General features: G+C 46.0%; 1 protein-coding gene across 1 annotated transcript in view; it reads right to left on the bottom strand.

Annotated features, from left to right (window-relative positions):
• Positions 1–1,718: 1,718 nt before the first annotated feature.
• The window catches only part of Brinp2 (BMP/retinoic acid inducible neural specific 2), a 47,214-nt gene continuing 28,588 nt past the window's right edge, over positions 1,719–20,344 (bottom strand). Inside the window, exons 3-7 of the mRNA XM_038350031.1 lie at positions 19,902–20,110; positions 10,372–10,477; positions 6,650–6,886; positions 4,433–4,655; positions 1,719–2,835 (exon numbers count right to left, since the gene is read on the bottom strand). Of these exons, the coding sequence (XP_038205959.1) occupies positions 1,719–2,835; positions 4,433–4,655; positions 6,650–6,886; positions 10,372–10,477; positions 19,902–20,110 (1,892 nt within the window). The remainder of the gene's footprint in view (positions 2,836–4,432; positions 4,656–6,649; positions 6,887–10,371; positions 10,478–19,901; positions 20,111–20,344) is intronic.

Genomic DNA, 20,344 nt, shown 5'->3' with positions numbered 1-20,344 from the left:
TCGTGATTTGCTCTGAATAATTAAAGCTGTCATACTTACACATTGCACTTAGAACATAAACCATGTGGACAGCAAGTGGTTGTCTGCATAATATGCTGTGTGGTGGTCCCTTGCTGCTGCTGTAAGGGAGACTAAGCTGAGATGCATGTGTTGTCTGTCTGGTACGTGTAGGTTGGGGAAGTGGCAGACAGAATGGAGAAGACAAATATCACATTTGTATCTTTGTCAATTTCCTTAAAGAATGATCCCAGACCATATAATACATAGAACATTGGAGACTCTCCTGCTGTCCCTAGGGACAGTGACAACAGCCTCTCTCAGAAGGTTCCAGGACTGCAGCTGCTTCTGAGTAGAAACTGCCAGTCCTCTGACATGGATATCCTGGTGCCAGGACCTGTGCTGGCTCTCTAAGAAAGTTCTGCTCTGTTTTCATTTAATGTTTCTTCCTCCCTCCCTCCCTCCTTCTCTCTCTCTCTCTCTCTCTCTCTCTCTGTCTGTCTCTGTCTCTCTCTCTGTCTCTCTCTCTTTTTCTCTCCCTCTCTCTCTCTCACACACACATACATACACACACACGCACACACACACACATACGCACACACACACACACAGTTCACACCTGAGTTAACACAGGCACAAATTAACACATACATACACTAATCAGCCAGCCTCCCACATCAATGTACATCATCTGTGGATACTCCTCTCAGACACAGGGTGATGATGATAATACTGATAAACATTCAGTCAATCCAAGGAACTATGTTTCTCTTTTCTCTCTCATTTCCCCACTAAAAAGGGTCTTTAAAATGCATTAAGTCAAGTAAAATTTTACTCAGAGGTTCATATGATTAGAGCAGGTTGACAAGAAAAACAATCACAAAATAAATATTTTTTGTTTTGTTGTTTTTTAAAAAAGAACATTTCCATATACATCGTCTCTAACTTGACAAAACTGCTTCCGTGGACAGACAGGTGCTGTGGGAAGAGGGCTCTGGATGAACTGTGAGGGGCTCTTGGAACAAGTCAAAACTATGAAACGGGGGGTGGGGCGAGAAAGTAAGGGGGCTGGCAGGAGGAAGAAGTGAGGGAGTGAGCAAGGAGGCTGTGGCCTGCCCCTAGTGTCGGCTCCTCTGCCGTAGCACTGCACACACTTTCTGAGGAAGTGGCACCGAAAGCCATCAGCCCATGGTCCCCCGGGGTGCAGGGAGGCAGTGTACAAAAAGTAAGAACCGATGCAGGGAGTCACAGAACAACAACATTTTAAGAAATCTGGTTAAAAAGAATACAAAAGTGACTCCACAGAGGGGAGGTCCCGCCCCTCCCACTCTTGTCTCCTCTTGCTGTCCCGGATGACAAAAATCACCTTGAAGCATTTTCACTTCGTGTCTTTCATGGTTTAGCTGGTTCTTTTATCTCTTTCTTGGCTCTTCTTCAAATGCATTCGTTTTAGAGAGCACCAACTTTACAGACCCGAGGCTGCTGATCTGTGGCCTCCTTGTGAGTGGGGGCGGGGAGGGGGTGTTGTATGCACTTGTGCACGTGTGCAGTGGCTGTTTCATTGTCTCTCGCCTGCTTCAGTCCAAGCCTTGAGCTCCCATCTTCCAGGTGCTGAAAGTCCCATGGAAGCACCCTGTTGGCACTGAGGTGAGGGCTCGGATTATCTTTGCACCCTGAATGTGTGGATCAACTCTCTGACCAGTGCTGGGGTAGTTCCCCCATTAGCTACAGAGTTTGCCTGTCTCGTACTCGACAGGATTTGGCAGCTTGGAATTGAAAGCTCTCAGGGAGGATTGGATCCTGCCCACCTCGTTGTTGGCCAGCTTGAGCCTATGCCGGAGCAAGCAGGAGAAAAGGTCCAGTCGGACTTTGCCAGGTGGAGAGAGTTGATTGACCCGGTCTCTGAGCTCAATGAGTTGTAAGAGGGCAGAGTCCTGGGAACCTTGCGTATATGGGTAGTCTAGCTGGAGAATTAGGTCTCGGATAGCATCCGGATCAAAGGGCAGGCTGTAGCCAAAGACCTGCAAGGTGTTGATTTTCATGTAGCCCAAGTTCTTGGAGGGATCCGTCATCTCCAGGGGTTCATAGTAGATTGTCTCATTGGAGCTGTCATCCAGGGACTTGATTCGGCTCCTTAGGTAAACATGGACTGTCTCAAAGAAAGTCTTCCACCTGTTCCCCAGCGTGATTGTCCAGTTTTGGCACTGGGCAGCTGCATCCACGTTAGTCCTTTCCCAGTCAGGAAAGTTGCCCTCGTTGACAGGCATGAACCAGCTCTCGGAGTGGCTGCCCCCGAAGGGGTTGACGTAGATGGCCATAACAGGCTCCAGGGTGCTGTTCTTAGTGAGGCAGATCTGCAAGGACAAGGCTAACATGACATGCACCAGCCCGGGCTTGTACTTGTTGCTCTTCAGAGTCAGCAGCATCCGCTTCCTCCAGGAAGGGTCAAACCAGCTGCCCAGGCGCATGTCGTTGCTGATAAAGATGGAGTGGACCTCAATGCGGCTGTCTCGCTTCTGCAGCAGGTACTTCAGCTCTAGGTCCTGCAGGTCTGTCTCCAGTCCCAGGAAGTTCTCCAGGGACTCAGCTACCTCGGGACGGCACAGTCCCTGGGCCAGCACATAGCCAGGGTTACAGCTCCCGCAGCGAGTACTATTGTCTGAAGCACAGTGGGCGCATGCAGACCCTTCACCCAAGGCACATGGGATGGGGCCCTGGCAGGAAGATTGGTCATAGGGACAGGTGCAGCTGTGGCTCTGTTCCAGGAAGGTCCCGGGGAGGGTGCTTTCTCTACAGTAGAGAAGGGATTGGATTCGGTTCCACCAGAAAGACAGGGACCTTGAAGAGATAACACAAAGAAGTAAGAGGCAAAGCAAACTGCATCCCCTGTCCTCCCTAAGAGTATCAAGACACTGACTAACAGATGGAGTGGAGGGGGCAGGGGCAAAGGAAAGAGCACAGCAACAGGTTCCCTGAGTGGTGAAGACCCTGGGGCTCCACAAACTCAGTTAAGCCTGGAACTCTATCCAGCCAGGAAGATCAGGCTTGTCCTGGAAACAGCCAGGCTAATTTCTTTCAAAACTGGAGGCTTTTCAGTGTCTTGAATCAAATCTAGCCTTTTAGTTTTCTCTATAGCATAGATCTTTAACAGTTCACGGTCTTGCCAAGTTCATGCCCAGCTGAAGGTCTCTCCTTCTTTTCTGTTTTATCTTACAGGAAGACTTGACATTTTTTTTTTTTTTTTTTGTGGGTTACTTAAACTTTGGATTTCAACTTTTAACTACCTCCTCAAATCGGTTCTTTCCAGTGTCTCCTTCAAAGCATGACTCCAGTTACTGTCTCATCACTGTGTCTGGTTTCACCCACGGCAACCATCTGCATAACATTACGATTGGTTTATTGAGCCCTTATTCCTAGCCGGCTTCCCTGGAAGTGCAGTAAGAATAGGGGTTCTGGGCTGTCCACAAACACATTCTCATAGAGCAAGCTTATTTCTTGTTCGGTGGGGGGGTGGGGCATTGAAAAATTAGTTGCTAAAAAACAAAACGAAAACAATGTCTTGTCCACTCCTGCTTCCTGACTTCCCTGAGGCTCAGTTAGCTCACATGGCTGGGCTTTTGTGACAGTAGCAACACTGCCAGAGTCCTGTCTCACCTACATATGCCAGGCATTCCTATCGTTTCTTGCATAAGCTGTCCAAGACATCTTAGGAGGTTTTGCTCTCCAGCCTCTGCCTCTAGGGAACTATCTCTTTTTTTATGTTTTTGTTCTTTTTTTTAATTTATGTCCTTTTGATTGGTGTTCTACTTTCGTTAGTTTCAGTGGCTAATAAGTCAGGATTTTAAATTTTTTATGTCTTTACATGTTTGCTAAATCTTTCCTTGTCACCCGTGTCCTCTATAGCTAAATAGCCGGGCATGGAATATAGGTTTACTACATTTTTAATGAAGGCATGTATGAATGAGTGAATAAGTAAGTGGACTCCTATCACAGTATACTCTTCTTGTCCCATTGGGAGAGTCCAGGCCTCAGCTTTCTTCCCACCTACGACTCAGACAAGCGATGAGAGCCACTTGTTTGAAACAATCTAGTGTGTTTATTTCTCATTATTTGCAGTTGGTATATGGGCTTGAACTCAACCCTTTCCTTCACTAGAAGAATTACAAAACTAGAAAAGATTAAGTGAGAAATGGGGTGTTACTAGAATAGAATTTGAATCTACTATCATTTACATAAAAGTTACACGGGCTCCCCTAACTTCTTCATACACAATGGATGATTGAATATGACAAAGGAGGGAGGCCAAGATCGCAGAACCAGAATGGCTGAACGTGTCACCACTTTCTGTCCTTCCATGTTGACCACAGCATCCTTCTTGGCTTCAGCAGCTCTGGCAGGAGGCGCTGTGCTCTGGGTCTGAAGCCCGGGTACTCACCTCTCCTTGGGCAGGCGGAAACGGGGCTGCCGATGGCAGCGCTTGCAGAGATTGAAGAGGCGGCGGACGATCCGGTGCATCTTCTTTAACAGGACTTTCAGGCTGGCTCCCAGCTGTTGGTAGCGGTGCTGGACGTTAGTGTCCATGGCCCAGTACTGGGAGATGGCTGTGGAGTTCAGGAATCGGTCACTGGGCAGCCTCTTCAGCAGGGCCTGGAATTCTTCTGTGGGCAAAAATACAAGATCTGAGCAGAAGCTATGGGAAGTCCTGGGAACACAAACGGCTGGTTCCTTAGTCCCGAGGGCCCCTCAGAGTCGCTGCATAAGAAACAGGCCTCGCATCCACTGTACTAGCTTTTTAAATTACATATGGCATTATTGAAAATTAATTAACATATCATAAAATGTAGCTCTAGGATTCTTTTCTTAAGAATTCATTCATTTTTCGATTTTGGTTCTCATGTGTGTGTGTGTGTGTGTGTGTGTGTATGTGCGTTTGTGTATGTGTGCGTGCACTCACTACATGTGTGTAGGGCCTACAGAGAACAGAAGAAGGGGGCAGCTCACCTAGAGATGTAATTAGAGGTGGTTGTGAATGACCCAACATGGTTTCAGAGACCAACTCAGGTCCTCTGGAAGAGTAGTACATGCGCTTAACTACTCCAGCCCCAACTTTAGAGGGTTTTTTTTTTTTCTGTTTTGCTCTGTGTTTTGTTCTTTGTTTTGTTTTTGAGACAGGTTTTCTCTGTGTAACAGTCCTAACAGTTATCCTGGAACTATCCCTTGTAGGCCAGGCTGGCCTTGAACTCACAGAGAACTGCCTGCTGAGTGCTGGGATTAAAGGCGTGTGCCACCACCGCCTGACTCTGACTCTTGTTTTTTTTTTTGTTTTTTGTTTTTTGTTTTTTTTTTTTTGTTCTTATTCCAGTAAATCCTTGATTTTCAAAACAGATCTCTGCTACTCCTTGAATGGCTAGAAATCCTGCTTTTACTCATAGCCTTGGGGTGTGTCTCTTTCTTTTTCTTCTCCAGGTAACTTACTCGTGGAACAATCTTCTTTTCTCACATAACAGATCGTGATTACTGTTTCCCCATCTACTCCTCCCAGTTCATCTCCCCCTCCCGTCCCATCCTGATCCACTTCCTTCTTTTCTCTCTTTGGCCAAATTTCTTCAACAATACTAGGACTCTCCAGTAGAAGGTAAACAGGGTCAATGGCAGGCAAGTGTTGGCACAGAGAAGGTACTGTACCCAGCTCAGAAATCTTAGAAACATTTAATCCCTGTGCCTAGCCTCTCCCTCCACAGCCTACTCTCTGATTCTCTGAGATAGTCTTGCTCTCTTGGGCTCCTGGTCACATAGGTGTTCTTCCTTGTAGCTAATACAGAAGCAACATGATTTCTGACTCCAAGCTCACAATCTGAGGTCTTTTGAGGGTCCTGGGTATGGTTTGCTTTTTGAACTCACGCTCAGGTCTCTCTTCTCTGCTTTGCCTTGGGACCTGTCACCGCCTTCCCAACTGGCCGAGGTCTATGACACTCTCCTCTATTCACCTGTAGAATCTCATGGTGGTAAAAAGTGAAAGTTGTATTGTAGAACACATCCTACTACTGCTAGCCCAAAGCCCAGAGCATCAGGCTGGGGACTGGAACTTTTTTTTTTAATAGCTTCTTGCATCAACCATTGCTATCACTCTTTTAAAGACGAGGGTATTATAGCATCGAGGAACTGGATGGTTAAATCAAAGCAAGAAAGTAATAGGACAAGAAGGAAAGCTATCCCCTCAGACTCTGGGTCTTAAGTTGACACCGATAATTAGTTATGTCAGCAAGAAACAACAGTTGGTCTGATTTCCACTGGGTACCAACTAGACCATTTTATATACTTCATATCTTCAGCAAATATTTATCAGGTGCAAGCACTGTGTTAGACACCATGAAATCAGTAGCCGGAAGGACAGACAATGGTATTTATTTAAACTCTCATTGACATTTATCTTAGCTTATTAAGGCCTTTACCCACATCTAAGTTAGGCACTGTGATTATTTGCATGAAGAACAACACACCACTTAAGACTCTTGGTGACCATATAATTATTCTTTCCTCGGACATTTACAAACATAGTAAGTTGGGATCCAAGTCAGATTCCTCGTGTCCTGGGCCCTGGAAGCCTTTAGTCTTCAGTGGGGAACAATACTGAGTTAGCTGTCTCGCTTACCTGACTCTTCAAACTGCCTGTTGTGAGTGGCCCAGGAGTCTTGGATCTGCAGCAGGCTGTCTTCCATGGACTGGATGTCAGCATCAGGACAGTTGCATTCTGGGAAAGTAGGACTGCACTTGCACCAGCAGTCATTCTCCCTGCAGACAAGTTCACCCTCAGAGCTGCAGGTGATGTAGCTAAGTGCTGCCGCCACAAACCGCTCACGCAGGTGTGCAGGAAGCAGCACCTGCAGGCCTGGGGAAAGCATGAATCAAGGCATCAGTGAGCAGAACCAGTGGGACTCAGTTTCTCACACCCAAGGCTATGGGAGTCCAAACAGGGGTTTTGCTGACTGGGCCTGAGACTGGTCACCCCAGGGTTGGATCCTGCTGAGCTGGTTGGGAGAGAGGGCTTTTCTAGCACCTATGACAGATGGGGGAGGATCTGAGTATGCAGATGAGGAACATCAAAGCCCAAGGCTTAGCCAAACTCCTCACATCAGCCAAACTGAGAGCGTGCATATCATAAGAACAGGCTTAGTGGCTGCACATCAGCATTTCTAGGAGAGAAACAGGAAGATGTTTCAGATAAAATAAGAGCTTAAGGCCCTCCTGGGGGAGAAAGCAGCGAGGCTTGAGGAGCTTGCTCTGCCTCTCATAGCCATTCTTCTTATAGTTTCCCCAACGTTGGCAGTAGACATGCTCAGACATTACTGAATTCTAACCTTCCCGGGCCTCCCAGTCCAGTCTGGATAGCTGAGGATGTTCTGGTTATGAGATAGGGATAGTTACTCTATGTATACAGTGGCCAGGTACTGAACCGATTACTTTCTATATATAGTTGGTAGTGGCTCTCAGGGTCGTCTCTATCCTAGATGGTTGTTGCTGTTGTTTTATTTTGTTCCCTAAAATAATCTGGTCTCACATTCCTTACACTGTTAATGGTGGATTCTGATCCTCCTGCCTCTGCCCCGCCAAGGGCTGGGGTTTATCAGTGTGGGTCACCATGTCTAATTTCATTTTGAGGATTTTTTGAAATGAGAAACTAAAAGCCAAAAGGCCACAGTGACCCACTGAAGTCGCAGCCCCAGTGTCGACCACTGTCCGTGTTTCACCTGGTGATGCTGCATACTTGGCTATGGCTGCCTACGCAGTATAATTTGATTCTTGATTTTTTTGTTGTTGTTGTTGTTTGTTTTTTATGTTTTTCTGTTTTTGTTTTTGTTTTTTTGACACAGGGTTTCTCTGTCGTCACCCTTACTATTCCGAAACTCGTTCAAAGTGACTTTGAACTCACAGCAATCCACCTGCTTCAGCCTCCCGAGTGCTGGGATTAAAGGCCTGTACCACCACTGCCCAACTAATTTAACATTTAAGAAAATATAAATGTAGGAGGGTAGAGGGTGCCTTGAGATTCATCAGGGTATCAGGCCCAGATACACACTGGCTTCAAGACACAGGTAAGGTGACTGTTGGAAGCTTACAAAGGGTGAAGGAAAGATAGTTATGGATTAAGGATAGATTTAGTATAGGTCAGATCTTCAGGAGACTCTTCCAGTAGGGATACTGTTAGACTTTCTTCCAGGAGAATGAGGTATAGAAGGACCCCCAGATATGAGGAGCCTCTTTCCTCAAACACATGCTTTTGATTTCCACATCCATGACTTGGTCCGTGGCAGAAAAATCAGAGTGCTCACAATGTGCGTCCCGGCCTCAGAGGACCTCACACTGTCCCTTGAAGTTGTCAACAGCTCGCATATTTTCTGTTCTCACTTGAGGCCCACTTCCTACTCTCACTGGCTACTAGATGTCCCTTTCCTGATTCTGTGCCCACATGGCCCTCAACAGTCCCCGCTCAGCACACACACCATCCACATGCTTGCTTTCCACACTCTGCCTCTTCCGGTAGTCTCCTTCCACCTCCCTACTGCCTCCCACCTCTTCACCAGAACACTTCCCGTGGCTGTAAAGTCAGCGCCCTGAGCAATGTCTGTGTGAGTGATGGGCTCTAAAATTAAACGGCACAAACTATTCCAAAGGAACCACCAAGCATTTTGAACTTCACTCACCGCTAGTTTCCAGATACAAATCCAGCTTGTACAGGGACAGGAGAAGAGAGATATTAATTGTATTGGGTATCTATTGCTAGGTGTTTCACTCCTCTTAGTGTATGTTTGTTAATTCCTAAAGCAATATTAGTTGTCCCTGGCTCAGATTGCTTGAGATTTGTAATCGTAACTTCTGGGTGAGGGCTATTGATTTTGTGAGGCTGGGATTGTAATATCTTAAACAGAGGCCAATTCAGTTAGTGCTTAGGAAAAACGAAGTCGTCTTCTGCTGCATCCGTTTGTATAGCTCTTCTCTTAAAACATCTGAGAAACAGATGGAATTAGACATCTCTACTTATCCCCCATTCTTTGGGCCTACAACAGTGATTTTTGCTTTTTCTCTCTCCGCTTTGCCCTTGCTGTCTCCAGTCCAAATGTTCCTGTTCATTCTTCTTAAATGCTGCTCCTGGCTTCAAGGTTCTCAGTTCTCACGGAAAACCACGGACAATGGAAAGCAAGCCACTCCTCTGTTGTGGTTACAGACCAGTGGATCCGAAGTTTGACCTAGAGGGAGCCTTATTAGTGAAGCCGCAATCACCATGCAAAGGCTACTGGTTCCTTAGTGTGCCTTCCATCACCAAAACCATCGTTGGACTAGTTTATAAGGTTGTGTTTCTGATCCCTACAGGATCAGGTTTTGAAAAGAAACACATTGGAAGTTATTTAGATATCAAGTGGCAGGAGCAATGGATCATGGGTGTGGGGCCAGTCCTCAAATGTTCCTCACCGCCCCCCAAAAAAAACTGATGGAAAGTTGCTGCATGCTGGTCCTAAGATTTGTGAAGTCTTAAGGAGGACTTAGCTGAGGCAGATAGGCATAAACTTAATGGCCCAGACTCTACTTGTTAGGAACTGTGTACTCATTTCTATTCAAAACGCAATTGGCAGCCTAGGTCTTTTATCTGCACCTGGCAGATATAGCAGCGCATCTACCAAGTGTCAGCAACCTAGACCCCCCGCCCCCCCGCAAAGAACTGCACGCACACCCTACTGTGAATGATGGAGTACGTTTTCTTCCTCTTCACAGCCGTCAAAGTTGCATTCTAATTAATTGTACTCCACTATGCCCAGGTATGAAGCTGGGGAAACCATGTGGCCTAGAGTGGTTTTGAGCATGCGTGTAATAAGGTAAAACTGTGTCCCCAAGTGAACGTTTAGGGAGAATCCATTACTTACTAGCCTTTGCCTATGCATAATTGGATGCACACTTGATAAAAATCACATGTGTTATGGGAAGGAACATGTACAGTAGGAAAAAAATGGTTATGGGATTTGATCTGTGTATCTAAGTAGAGAACCATTCAAGCCATGCCCCTAATAACCAGTTCCTCCTAAAGGAAGGCCCATACAATAATCTGGGTCCTTGGGTACCTTCACTTATGAAGCCTGCTGCCGATTCTGATAGTGTATTTCCGATCGGTGCTATTGATCTGCTTTGAACAAAGTTACTTTGCTCATTTGGTAAATGTGAGTCCTTATTTCAGTACTTGAAAGAAGAGGCCAAGAGCCTCGACACATCCACCCCCCAGACCCTGGCCTACTCAAATGAGAAAATTGGATCTTTCCTTTCTTGGCAAGGATCCAGGCTTTCCACCAGTCCTTAGCAGTGTGAAGTCACCATGCGGCTGCTTACCCAGTAACTGCACTTTATTCTCTGGACTCTGAACCAGGACAGAGCTGACTGAATCCAAGTTGTCATAGTTGCTGCAGCCCAGTGGACCAGTCCTGGTCTCTGTGACCTAGAGAAGAAGGGACGAGATATGGACTCAGAAAACGAGAGGAAGGTTTCTCTTTGCCCTTTCCTTCCAGCCATCCATGTGGAGACTCTGGATGTCCTACCCCTGACCAAAGAAAGTGTATTTGTCTACCCTAGGAATGCAGAGTGACTTTGTTTCCTTGTCCTGAGTCAGTGAACATTGTTTCTATGTGGCCGGTGATAAAAGCTGCATGTGGTCACTAGGGCCTTTGAGAGGGGAGCCAACAAGATGTGTAGCCAGGAAGTGGGATGTGGAGTGAGACCTTCAAGTTGGTGTCAGCCAGCTTGAAGGAGGCAAGGCACCAGAGGTGGTCCCTGTTAGCCTGTTACATCCACTTGATGGGGTGCTCACAAGTTTTGGGGATCCTGAAAATGGAAAGTGCAAGAGAAATATGAATGGTTATGAGTATTATTATTAGTATTAAACATTTAAGTCCACTTCAGCATCGAGATGTCCTTAGAGAAAATCAGCTATGGGATTACTGCATATTTCAGTAAGTATATTAAATATACATAAACTCTTACAGCCACGTAGTATTCCAAACACCGTATTTTAAAATATTACAAAGTTGGCCCATCAGTTTTCCCTGATGTTTAAAGTATAAGATGAAAAATGGGGAGCTTTAAGTTCACTGAAATAATTATGTAATAAGAATGATGGGGACCCAAGGCCCTTTCTTCTCAAGAGCTCAAAGTCCTTGCCAACAATCAGTCAACCAATCAAGGAGTATTTATTGAGCAGCCCCTATTCAATTCTGCACAATTCATCAAACATTCATAGAGTGCCTTCCTGGAGCTCTTGTGGGGCTCTACCTGGTACTGCTGACCTCTCTGTAGCTGCAGGCACCTGGGCTTTGCAGCAGGCACAGGAGCTGCAGTTTCACATCCTTTCCTGAGAGGATGTGATTCCCACATGGTTCCCAGCCTGGAGTCTTTGCAGAGGCAAGCTCACAATTGTTTTGTTTGCCATGAAGTCAGCAGTGGCTAGCACAGTGCCTGGAATGTCATAAGAAAGCAGCAAACCTGAGGATGTATGAGTAAAGTGTTCTAGTCTTTTCAGGAAGATAGGCATGAGGATGCGCAAGTTCCATAATGAGTCATTCGAGGAGGCGAGGCAGGTAGATTACAAATGACAGACAGATACCCGCATTGTGACCAAAGGATGTGTCACGGGAAGCATTTTCCCTGGCAGAAGGAAAACTAGAAGAACAGGGGAAACATCACTGACTCTTTAAGGATAAGTAGGAAGCAGACAGTAGAGGAGTTAGGGAAATATGTTGTAAGAAGAAAAATTCAAAAAGGAAGACAGTAGAATCTACAGCACAGGCTTCAATGTATATAGGTATGGGCCTGGCTCCCTAAGGAACCCAAAATGCACAGGATATCACAGAGGGACTCCTGTCTGCCTAAGCTTAGAAAATGCACAGAGAATAAAGCTGTCAAATGGGAGATGGGACAATACCACAAACACTGGGAAAGGAGTCAGGGCTGATCTTGGGAGTTTAAATCAGCCTTGAAAAGTGAGTAGGGATTCAAGGGAACTTGTGAAAGTATGTCTGGGGAAAAAAAACAAAGAAGCAGCATCAGAAACAGTGTCTGAGAGCCAGCAAGACGCAGTCCAAAGGAGAACCAGGACCAGGATCACACCAGAATAGGGTGATTCTCCAGTGAAGCAAAATGCCAATCCAACCTTCCCAATTTCCCTACAGGAAAACACAGTCCAGAGCATAGAGTGGCTGGGCTGTGGTATCGGAATGACAGAATATTCCTAAAGATTGATTGGTGATTGATTGATTTTGAGATAGGGTCTTACTGCTTGCTAGGCTGGCCTGTAAGCTATGATATAGCTCAGTCTGTCCTCATAACAACCCGCCTGCCTCACCCTCCTAAGTATCAGGATCACAGGATTGATCCAAAAATAACTGATTAGTTCAAATCAACATGGGAGCTTTCAGACCCTAGATCTGTGTCATTTCAACTCCTAGAAAACAGGTCAAAGGGTTGACACCACAAAATGTCACCACTTTCTAGACAAAAGTCTAAAGAGATCAGTTCACCTAATATGCTAGTGATCTGCTCTCCTCAGAAGTCTAACACTGGGCGAAAACAAAACAAAGCGCAATGATGGGAAGTTAGTATTACTATCTGCTAGGTCGAGAAAGTCTCGCTCAGCCCCTGTGCCTCCTCCTGGCACTTCTCACCCCACCTTTTACCCTAAACCTCTCCCTCCCATGGGCTGGGCCTCCTTATCCCCAGCTTCTCTTCCTCATATAATTCAGCCATTTTGGCTATGTGCCCTCTTGGTCCATGCTCTCTCTTGGTTTTCTTGACTTCTTGCTGCTCCTAGTCTCTTGGTTCTTAGCTTCCCCTACCTCCTTTCTCTCTTTCCCTCGTTCTCTCCTCCCCACGATCTGGTTCAGCCTGCTGGCCTGGTTCAGTCTGGGCTCTTTCAGATGCCTCTGGCTGTTTTCTTCCTCATATTGAAAACAAACCCTTCTCTAGGAGCCGTCATGTCCTCAACTTTTCATTCGCTGTCTTTCTATAAGAGATTACGAAAACAAGGTCTGGATAACGAGCAGCTCACCATCGTGTATATTGTATCCTAGGGGCTAGGATGAATTCAATACCTTCTTTCATTGCTTTATTCAGTTAGTGGCAACTCACAGACGAATGTCACAGTTCCTGCTATATGGCACTTGTAAACTTATGTTTCTAGAATTCCAGTGTTCTGGTGGATCTTCCTTGGCTGGCCTCTTTTCCCACGTGGACACTGTGCACTGAATGCGTCTTAGTGATCAGAATAGACTGGGAAGACAGAGCCAGGCTTCCTTCAAGGCCAAGTCTCTCTTTTTGTAGTATTCCCCGTAAGAAGAGCCATGGCTAAGAACCAGCGTGATTTAGTGGGACCTGTGTGAACGGGTTGGGCTGAACGGCAGGTACAAGTGGATGCTATAGTGTTGAGAAACTAGTTTGTTCCTACTGCATGGTAAGCTGGCCACCAAAGTGTTGCTAAGTTGTATTACGGATTTCCCATCTACCCACTCCTGAGTGGGTGACCCACCAACTAGCTTCAGACAGGGAGCAAGATAACAAGCTGTGTGTAGGGAAGGGCAGGGCAGGCCAGGGAACAGCCACAACAGAGGCGTTGCTGTTCTTCCTCTGACTCCCAAGCCTTTTCCTACCCAGTACTCCTCCATCTCCTTCCCACCATCATTTCTCCATACTGAGGCTGACTGCAATCTTGTAATTTTTTTTCCCTTTCTCTCTCTCTCTGCTTGTTCAAATGTCAGTTCCACAAGAAGACAATCAGTCAGGTAGGCTTCTGAGAAGAGGAGCTTCCCTTTGTTGATTGTGGTGCAGGATGAGAAAAACGAGGAAATACCCTGGCATCGTACCCATGTCCTGATAGAGCAGAGGAAGGCTTGCTCAGACTTCACAAGATACCAAAGTGGTTATTATTTTTATTTCTATTCTGTTCTGATACCACCTCTCTCCTCCATGGATAGTGATGAGGTAGGAAGAAGAAAGGGTCCTGGAAAGAGTCTCGAGTAGACGCTGTCAGGAACGGACTTGGGTGAGCAGTACAGACTGATATATACAGCCCTGCTCTCACACATGTGGTGGAAGCCCTATCTCTGAAGAGCGAGTCAAGACAGTGCTGCAGGTTTCTCTGCAGAGGGCCAGGCAGTTCCGGGAGGTTATTAAAAGGGCCCATAGAGGTAACAGTAAGTGCAGTTCACTCAAGTGCACACATTTCAAAGAGTGCCTCAGATAAGCTTTCAGAAGGGGAAAATAATTGTGTGCTAATTGGTCTGTTGACAGAGACCATCCTGCCTTCAGAAAGCCCTGATGTCTCCCAGGTTCATTAGCGCATCCAATTTTCCTTAATACTAGAGTGTGAAAACCATCATTCCAGTGAGCCTATACTCCTCCCCCTCCTCTCACTTCCAGATTGCTCCTGCCCTACCTGGGGGAAGGGGGGGACACCTGTGATGCTAACAGCAGAGGAAAATGGGCCTCTAATGGTGAGCGATGGGGCTGAGCAGGAACAGCACAGTGGTGGTGTGTGTGCTTAAAAAGGCTTCAAAGTGAATCAGGGGCCGCAGACTGCTGCAGCTTTACCAACGCTTATTTTTTTCCTTAGGATGGGCTATGATAAACTGCCCCTTTCTGCCTAGGGTCTGGCTGGCTTCTGACTGGCTTTGTTCAGTCATCTCATGGGCTTTTCGATCTCTCCTCACCAAGTCCTTCCAAACCTGTTACCAAAGAGGTGAATTAATTATAACTATGAAAAAGGACCTATCTCGTCTTCGCGGTGCTGATCCCTTCTAGGAAGTTACAGACAGTTGTATATGCATATAACCTTTTATACTTTGCATGGTTTTCCTGTGGGTTGGATCATCTGGCGTCACCCCAACATGACAGCAGAGTAGACAGGGACAGCAATCATCATCTTTATCATCAGGTAGAACATGAGTGTAGTAACTAATTGGCAGAGATGCCAGCCTTGTTACACAGCAGGCTTCCAGAGAATTTCTGAGGTGCATTTGCCCTCTGGTTGCCACAAGAAAAGGTCTGGAGGAGCTGGCGGGGTTGGGGGACAGGAAGAATAGTCGTGGTTAGGGCAAAATGTGTTGAATTATCTGGAAATTGTTCAGTGTAGTAATAAGAAGTAGTCTTATTAGCTGAATGTCCTGTGGACAGGTGAGTTAAGTGGCTGGTGACTCAGATTATGGAGGGGACAAATGGAGTTCAATGACTCCTCAAGGTCATAGACACAGCAAGCATCAGGGCTGAAACCCAATCCCTGAGTACTCTTGCTCCACTTGGTTTGTTTGCCTCTAAACTGTCTAGCCTGATTTCACCTCCCAAGTGTTTTATTGAACATTCTGCCCCATGCCAGATGCTGTAAAGGGACTTGGAGCGACGTGGATTCTGCAGAGTCTCTTCCGCTTAAAGACCTACTGTCACAGTGGGAGTGGGGAGGAGAGAAACAGGCATGCAAACAGACGGAATGTAATGCGGCAAGACCTACCTTGAAAGCGTGTGGCAAACAGGGCAAGCCTTACGGCACAGAGTAATGTTTTCTGGTTCGCAAAGGAACGAACCAGAGCGGGAAGGGCACCTGTTTCTCCCCATTAATGCAAAGGAGTTACTAAGGAGGAGTGAAAAGTAACCACAGGTTCGCTTCCAGCAGATGTGCTAGAGGACGTTTCTTTCATGAAGGCAGAGCAGGGCTCTCCTCTTACCCCATTCATCTCCACCCAGTGATACAGTAATGAATGGGATGGAGCCCAGCAAGACTTCTGCTAAGGCATGCTCAGTAGAAGGAAGCAGATGGCAAGTGATACTGCCCAGAGGACTGTTAGCCCCAAGAATGAGCTACAGGGTGCATCCTAGCTGCTGGACTATCCTATATGGGTCTATAAGTGTTTATCATTTAGAGAGGAGGTAGACTCCACTGACGGCAATCCTGCAGATCAAACCCGAGCAGGTGAGCAGAGCTGTGAGAAGGGATACCAACACAGCCCTCTGATCCTTAGTCTAGCAAAATGTCCTTAAAATCGATATGCCTCACTGAAGACTGGGAAGGGTGGAGATGGGAGAAAATATGAAATCATTCCATTTTATGCATGGTTTTCTGAGTTTGTATCCTACGCTGAGAACCCACTGTACTCCCAGAGAAAACCTTAGGTCAGGCGGAGCAGTGGGGATTGAATATTCATTTCACAGTCAGTGGGTTCTTGGAAGGGTTCCCAAAGAAGGTTTCCAGGGATAGGGGTCCCTGCTTTGATGAGACAGGCAGTGGCTGTAACTCTGGGACTCTACACAGGGATTATAAGAGATAGGGCTTTAATACTGACCTGTCTTCCACTCCGCTTTCGTATACTTCATTGATATGTCTAGGAACCCATGGCAGCGACTCTACCAACACTGCTGGGTGTATGAGTTGAAAGTCAACTCTAAACTAGTTATTTTTCTGAAGATAACTGAGAGTTATGTGAAGCTCCAAACAGTAAAAGGATCTGATTGTCAATAATTACAAAATTCAGCTAATTAATATCTATGGATCAAGCCCAGTCTTCTAGATATCAGGAACTAGGACTTGACCGTGAATGAGGGTGTGGGCCCTGTGCTGATGGCAGGTAAATTAGAAATGGTAGTGGCTCAGGGATGGACAGAGAGACTTTGCTCATTTGTTAATTCCTTCCTCCCTTCATCATATGACATTTGTTTACTCACGACTGACAAGGTTGCAAGCTCTGTACTCTTCTAGGAAATGAAGGCTGAGTGAGACCCAGTTTCTCCTACAAGGCTCTCTGAGTTTCCCGTGTCCATAATCACGTTAGCTAGCACCTGTGGTTCAAATGACAAGCTCAGGAATGGAGGCACGCACTAGGAACCCTGAGAAGGATCACTTCACTATGTTAGGAGTCAGGAAAGGCTTCACAGGAGGTCAGTTTTCTCAACTGAGCAAAGAAGGGAAGGAAGAGCCACTTGGGTCCACAGCCAGGCGCTGGGAATACAATAGAGAGCAAGTGGCAGGAAGTGAGATATGAGAGGCTAGGATGTTTTAATAAGATTCGGGATTTGGGTACGCTTGGGTTACATGATGTGTGCAGAAGGTAAAAAGCATTTGGGCAGAGAGAGGACTGTTTAGAGATGAAAGTAGGAAGACAGCAGGGGCAGAACGTCAATGATTTTGTTTTCTTAAGAACAATCAGTCCTTTCAAGCGCCAACTGTGTTATGCTCTGGGCAAACTGTCCGTTTCTTATTGAATAGCACAGACTTTCTTCAAGGTTGAAAACTCTTCCAGTTATGTAATAGTTTTAGAGAGAGAGAGAGAGGAAAATGAAGTCCAAAGAAGTTTGGTAACTTGTGCAACACCCAATCCCACACGCAGTGGTAGGACTTGAATTCTTGGAGAGGAGAATATAAAAGCATTATGGATGAAAATCAGGTACGACTTGACAAGGACTTGGATTAGTGGACCAGAATTGGGGATGGAGGGAATTCAGAAGCAAGGAGCAATGGTAGTGATGCATCAGTGAATCTAAGTTAGGGTGTGAGGGGCATGGGCTACTAGAAGGTAACGGGATCCTTGAATTGTTCATAAAATGTCTGTCATTTCCTTGTAAGAATTTTGGGCTTCTTCTCCAAGCATGACACAGCTCATAGGAGACAGAAGAATGAGAGGAAATTCTCCATGACACAGCTCATAGGAGACAGAAGAATGAGAGGAAATTCTCCAACATTCTAATATCTTGGTAAAACTCTCTCCAGGCTACTTAGAGTCCCTTTCCATCACTTCAAGCTGCATTCAATACCAGCTTCATAAATGAACCTTTTCTTCTGCTAATGGAAACCCATCCCCCTCTCCCAGATGCTCCCTCCCTCCAAACACTATACTCCTGTATCTGCTACTTTTTCTCCAGTTAATTTCCAGTGTGCTCCCTGTGAGTCATGACGAGTCCTCAGCAACATCTCTCTAACCCCAAGCTCTTGTTAAGAGCCCACTTTACCTGTTTTGATTTAGCTCAGCTTCGCTTCCCCAGGGACGGTTTCCTCTGCAGTCTTTTCTAGTGGCTGCTCTTTTCCTTCTCCCATCTCACACTCTTGAGTATGGAAACGAGGCAGATCCCTCACTGCAGCTCTTTCTTACTGTCAGGCTATCTCTGGCTCCTGGAAGCCAGGATCATGGTGCAATGTACCTCACTATCTACCCCTTGATATTTGTTTTCTTGTTACACTTTTTGGCTCACTGAGGATTTATAGTAGTTGAACTTACTATTGTTACCAGCAGAAGTCTGTACCATTCTTACTGACTCCTGCATCCCATACATAATACATACACTCATTTAACCTTTGCCTCTCTTAGATGCTTGGCTGCCTGACCTTGCCTCCTCACAGCTGTAACCTCATCTTTGTCACCACACCCACGTTATGTCCTTCACTTTATTACAAGCTGCATTTCCTCTATAACTGCAATTCAAAATCCCATCATGCTTCCTCTGTCTCTACACTATAACATATCAGTTCTCAACCTGGGGTTTTAACGGCCCTTTCAACAGGGGTTGCATATCAGATATTCTGCATATCAGATACTTACAAGATGATTCATAACCATAACAAAATTAGTTATGAAGTAGCAATGAAAAATGGTTAGGAGTCACCACAATATGAGGGACTGTATTAAATGGTCACAACATTAGGAAGGTTGGGAACTATTTATCATCAGACTTAGACTTTCAGTCTTTGGACTTGACCTACTTTTTATCATTCTTAGCTTCTTCTTCTTTTTTTTTCAGTGGTTGACTTAGAATCCTGAATCTACATTGTATTCCTCAGTATACAATCTTAACTCCTTTGCATTTTTCTTCCATCTTGTCTACACATGCACCTTGGATAAATCCAACTGTCCACCTAGTGCATGCCTGCTGCTCGGCAGAACAATAAATGGAGTTGACAAAATGCAACTAACTATAGTGGCTCACGCCATACTGTATTGCTGTGGGATAACCCTTCTGGATGCTGTGAATATGTGTTACTCTCATGGGTTGATATAAAAGCTGCTTTGGCCCATAGCAAAGCAGAGTAAAGCTAGGTGGTATATAGATCATTTTGATTTTATACTTAGAATTTTAAAACTCCAGAATTCCCCAAAGTGTTATTACTCACCACCAACATAGGACCCTTAGTAGGAATGTCCTACAGGTTAATTAGAGCAGGGGGATTGGAGATTACAGCTATTGATGTCACAGTAACTATGGATCCCTTAAAGACATGGGAACATGAGATTCTGTCATGGTCTTGCTGGAACTCCTCCCTTGCCTGGTAACATTTGTGTGGCCATGCCAAGCAGCTCCAGCCTACTTCCGGAACCCCATCTTGTGTAGTGTTCACTTCTCAGTCCTCACAGGACTCTCTCTGCACTTCAACGGCCACTAAACTACTTCCTGACTCAGAGCCTTAGAACATAGCAGCATTTGTTTTGGGTTGGTTTTTTGTTTGTTTGTTTGTTTAATTGAAACAGCCTTCCTCAGTCCTACACAATCAATCTTGTCATCGGTCAGGTCTCAACCTCCCAGGACAAACCTTAAAATTCCTTTGCTGACCCACCTAACTAATGCTAGTTGTTCTCTGGCCAACCCTAGAAAACAGAGACCTTGTTTTTAAATAGCTATCTGAAATCTTCTCTTTCTGAGTAGCTCAACCCCACTAGCACGCAGCCGCGCCTATCTTTGACAATAGCAAATCAGTCTGCAGACTAGATGTTCCGTCAGAGGATGGGAGATGCGGGTCTTTGTAAGGCCCAGCTGAGATACCACCAGAAAGCAACTGTTTCCCCTTGCTCAGTGTGGTCTGGCTGACCTGGAGCTAGTTGAGGATTCAGCTTCCCTTTTACCTTAATAGCCCCTGTGGCTATCTGGATATGGTGCAGTCTGCGCAGTGTGCTCTCTCTGTCAATGAAGTAGGAAGCCGCCAGCTGGTGCAGGGTTTCCAGGGACACAGCGGAGCTGTTCCCACTGCCCCCAACCACAGGGACACCTCCTGATGTTTCTGACTTTCTGCTCAGTTTCCTCTTGTCCACAAAAATGGTCAGGGACTCTTCCCCTATAACAAAAACACAAGCTTATTAGTGAGGTTGTCAGCTCCAACATCCCCGGCCATTAAGAACCTGTAGCCCTCGGGCAGGGCAGAGTGAGCTCAAAGAGAACACTGCCCCTGCTGCGGGCCTCTCCCCATCATTTCCACTCTGAGAGCTCTTTCCTCAGACTGTGCACAGGGTCACAGGCCTCCCTGCCTGGGAAGCCCTCCTTTGCCTAGCTCTTAAAGCTTCCCAAAGCT

The sequence above is a fragment of the Arvicola amphibius genome, chromosome 12 (assembly GCF_903992535.2).
Source record: "Arvicola amphibius chromosome 12, mArvAmp1.2, whole genome shotgun sequence".
NCBI classification, from domain to species: domain Eukaryota; kingdom Metazoa; phylum Chordata; class Mammalia; order Rodentia; family Cricetidae; genus Arvicola; species Arvicola amphibius.
The sequence above is the reverse complement of the archived record's forward strand: the minus strand, read 5'-3'. Positions and strand labels throughout refer to the sequence as shown.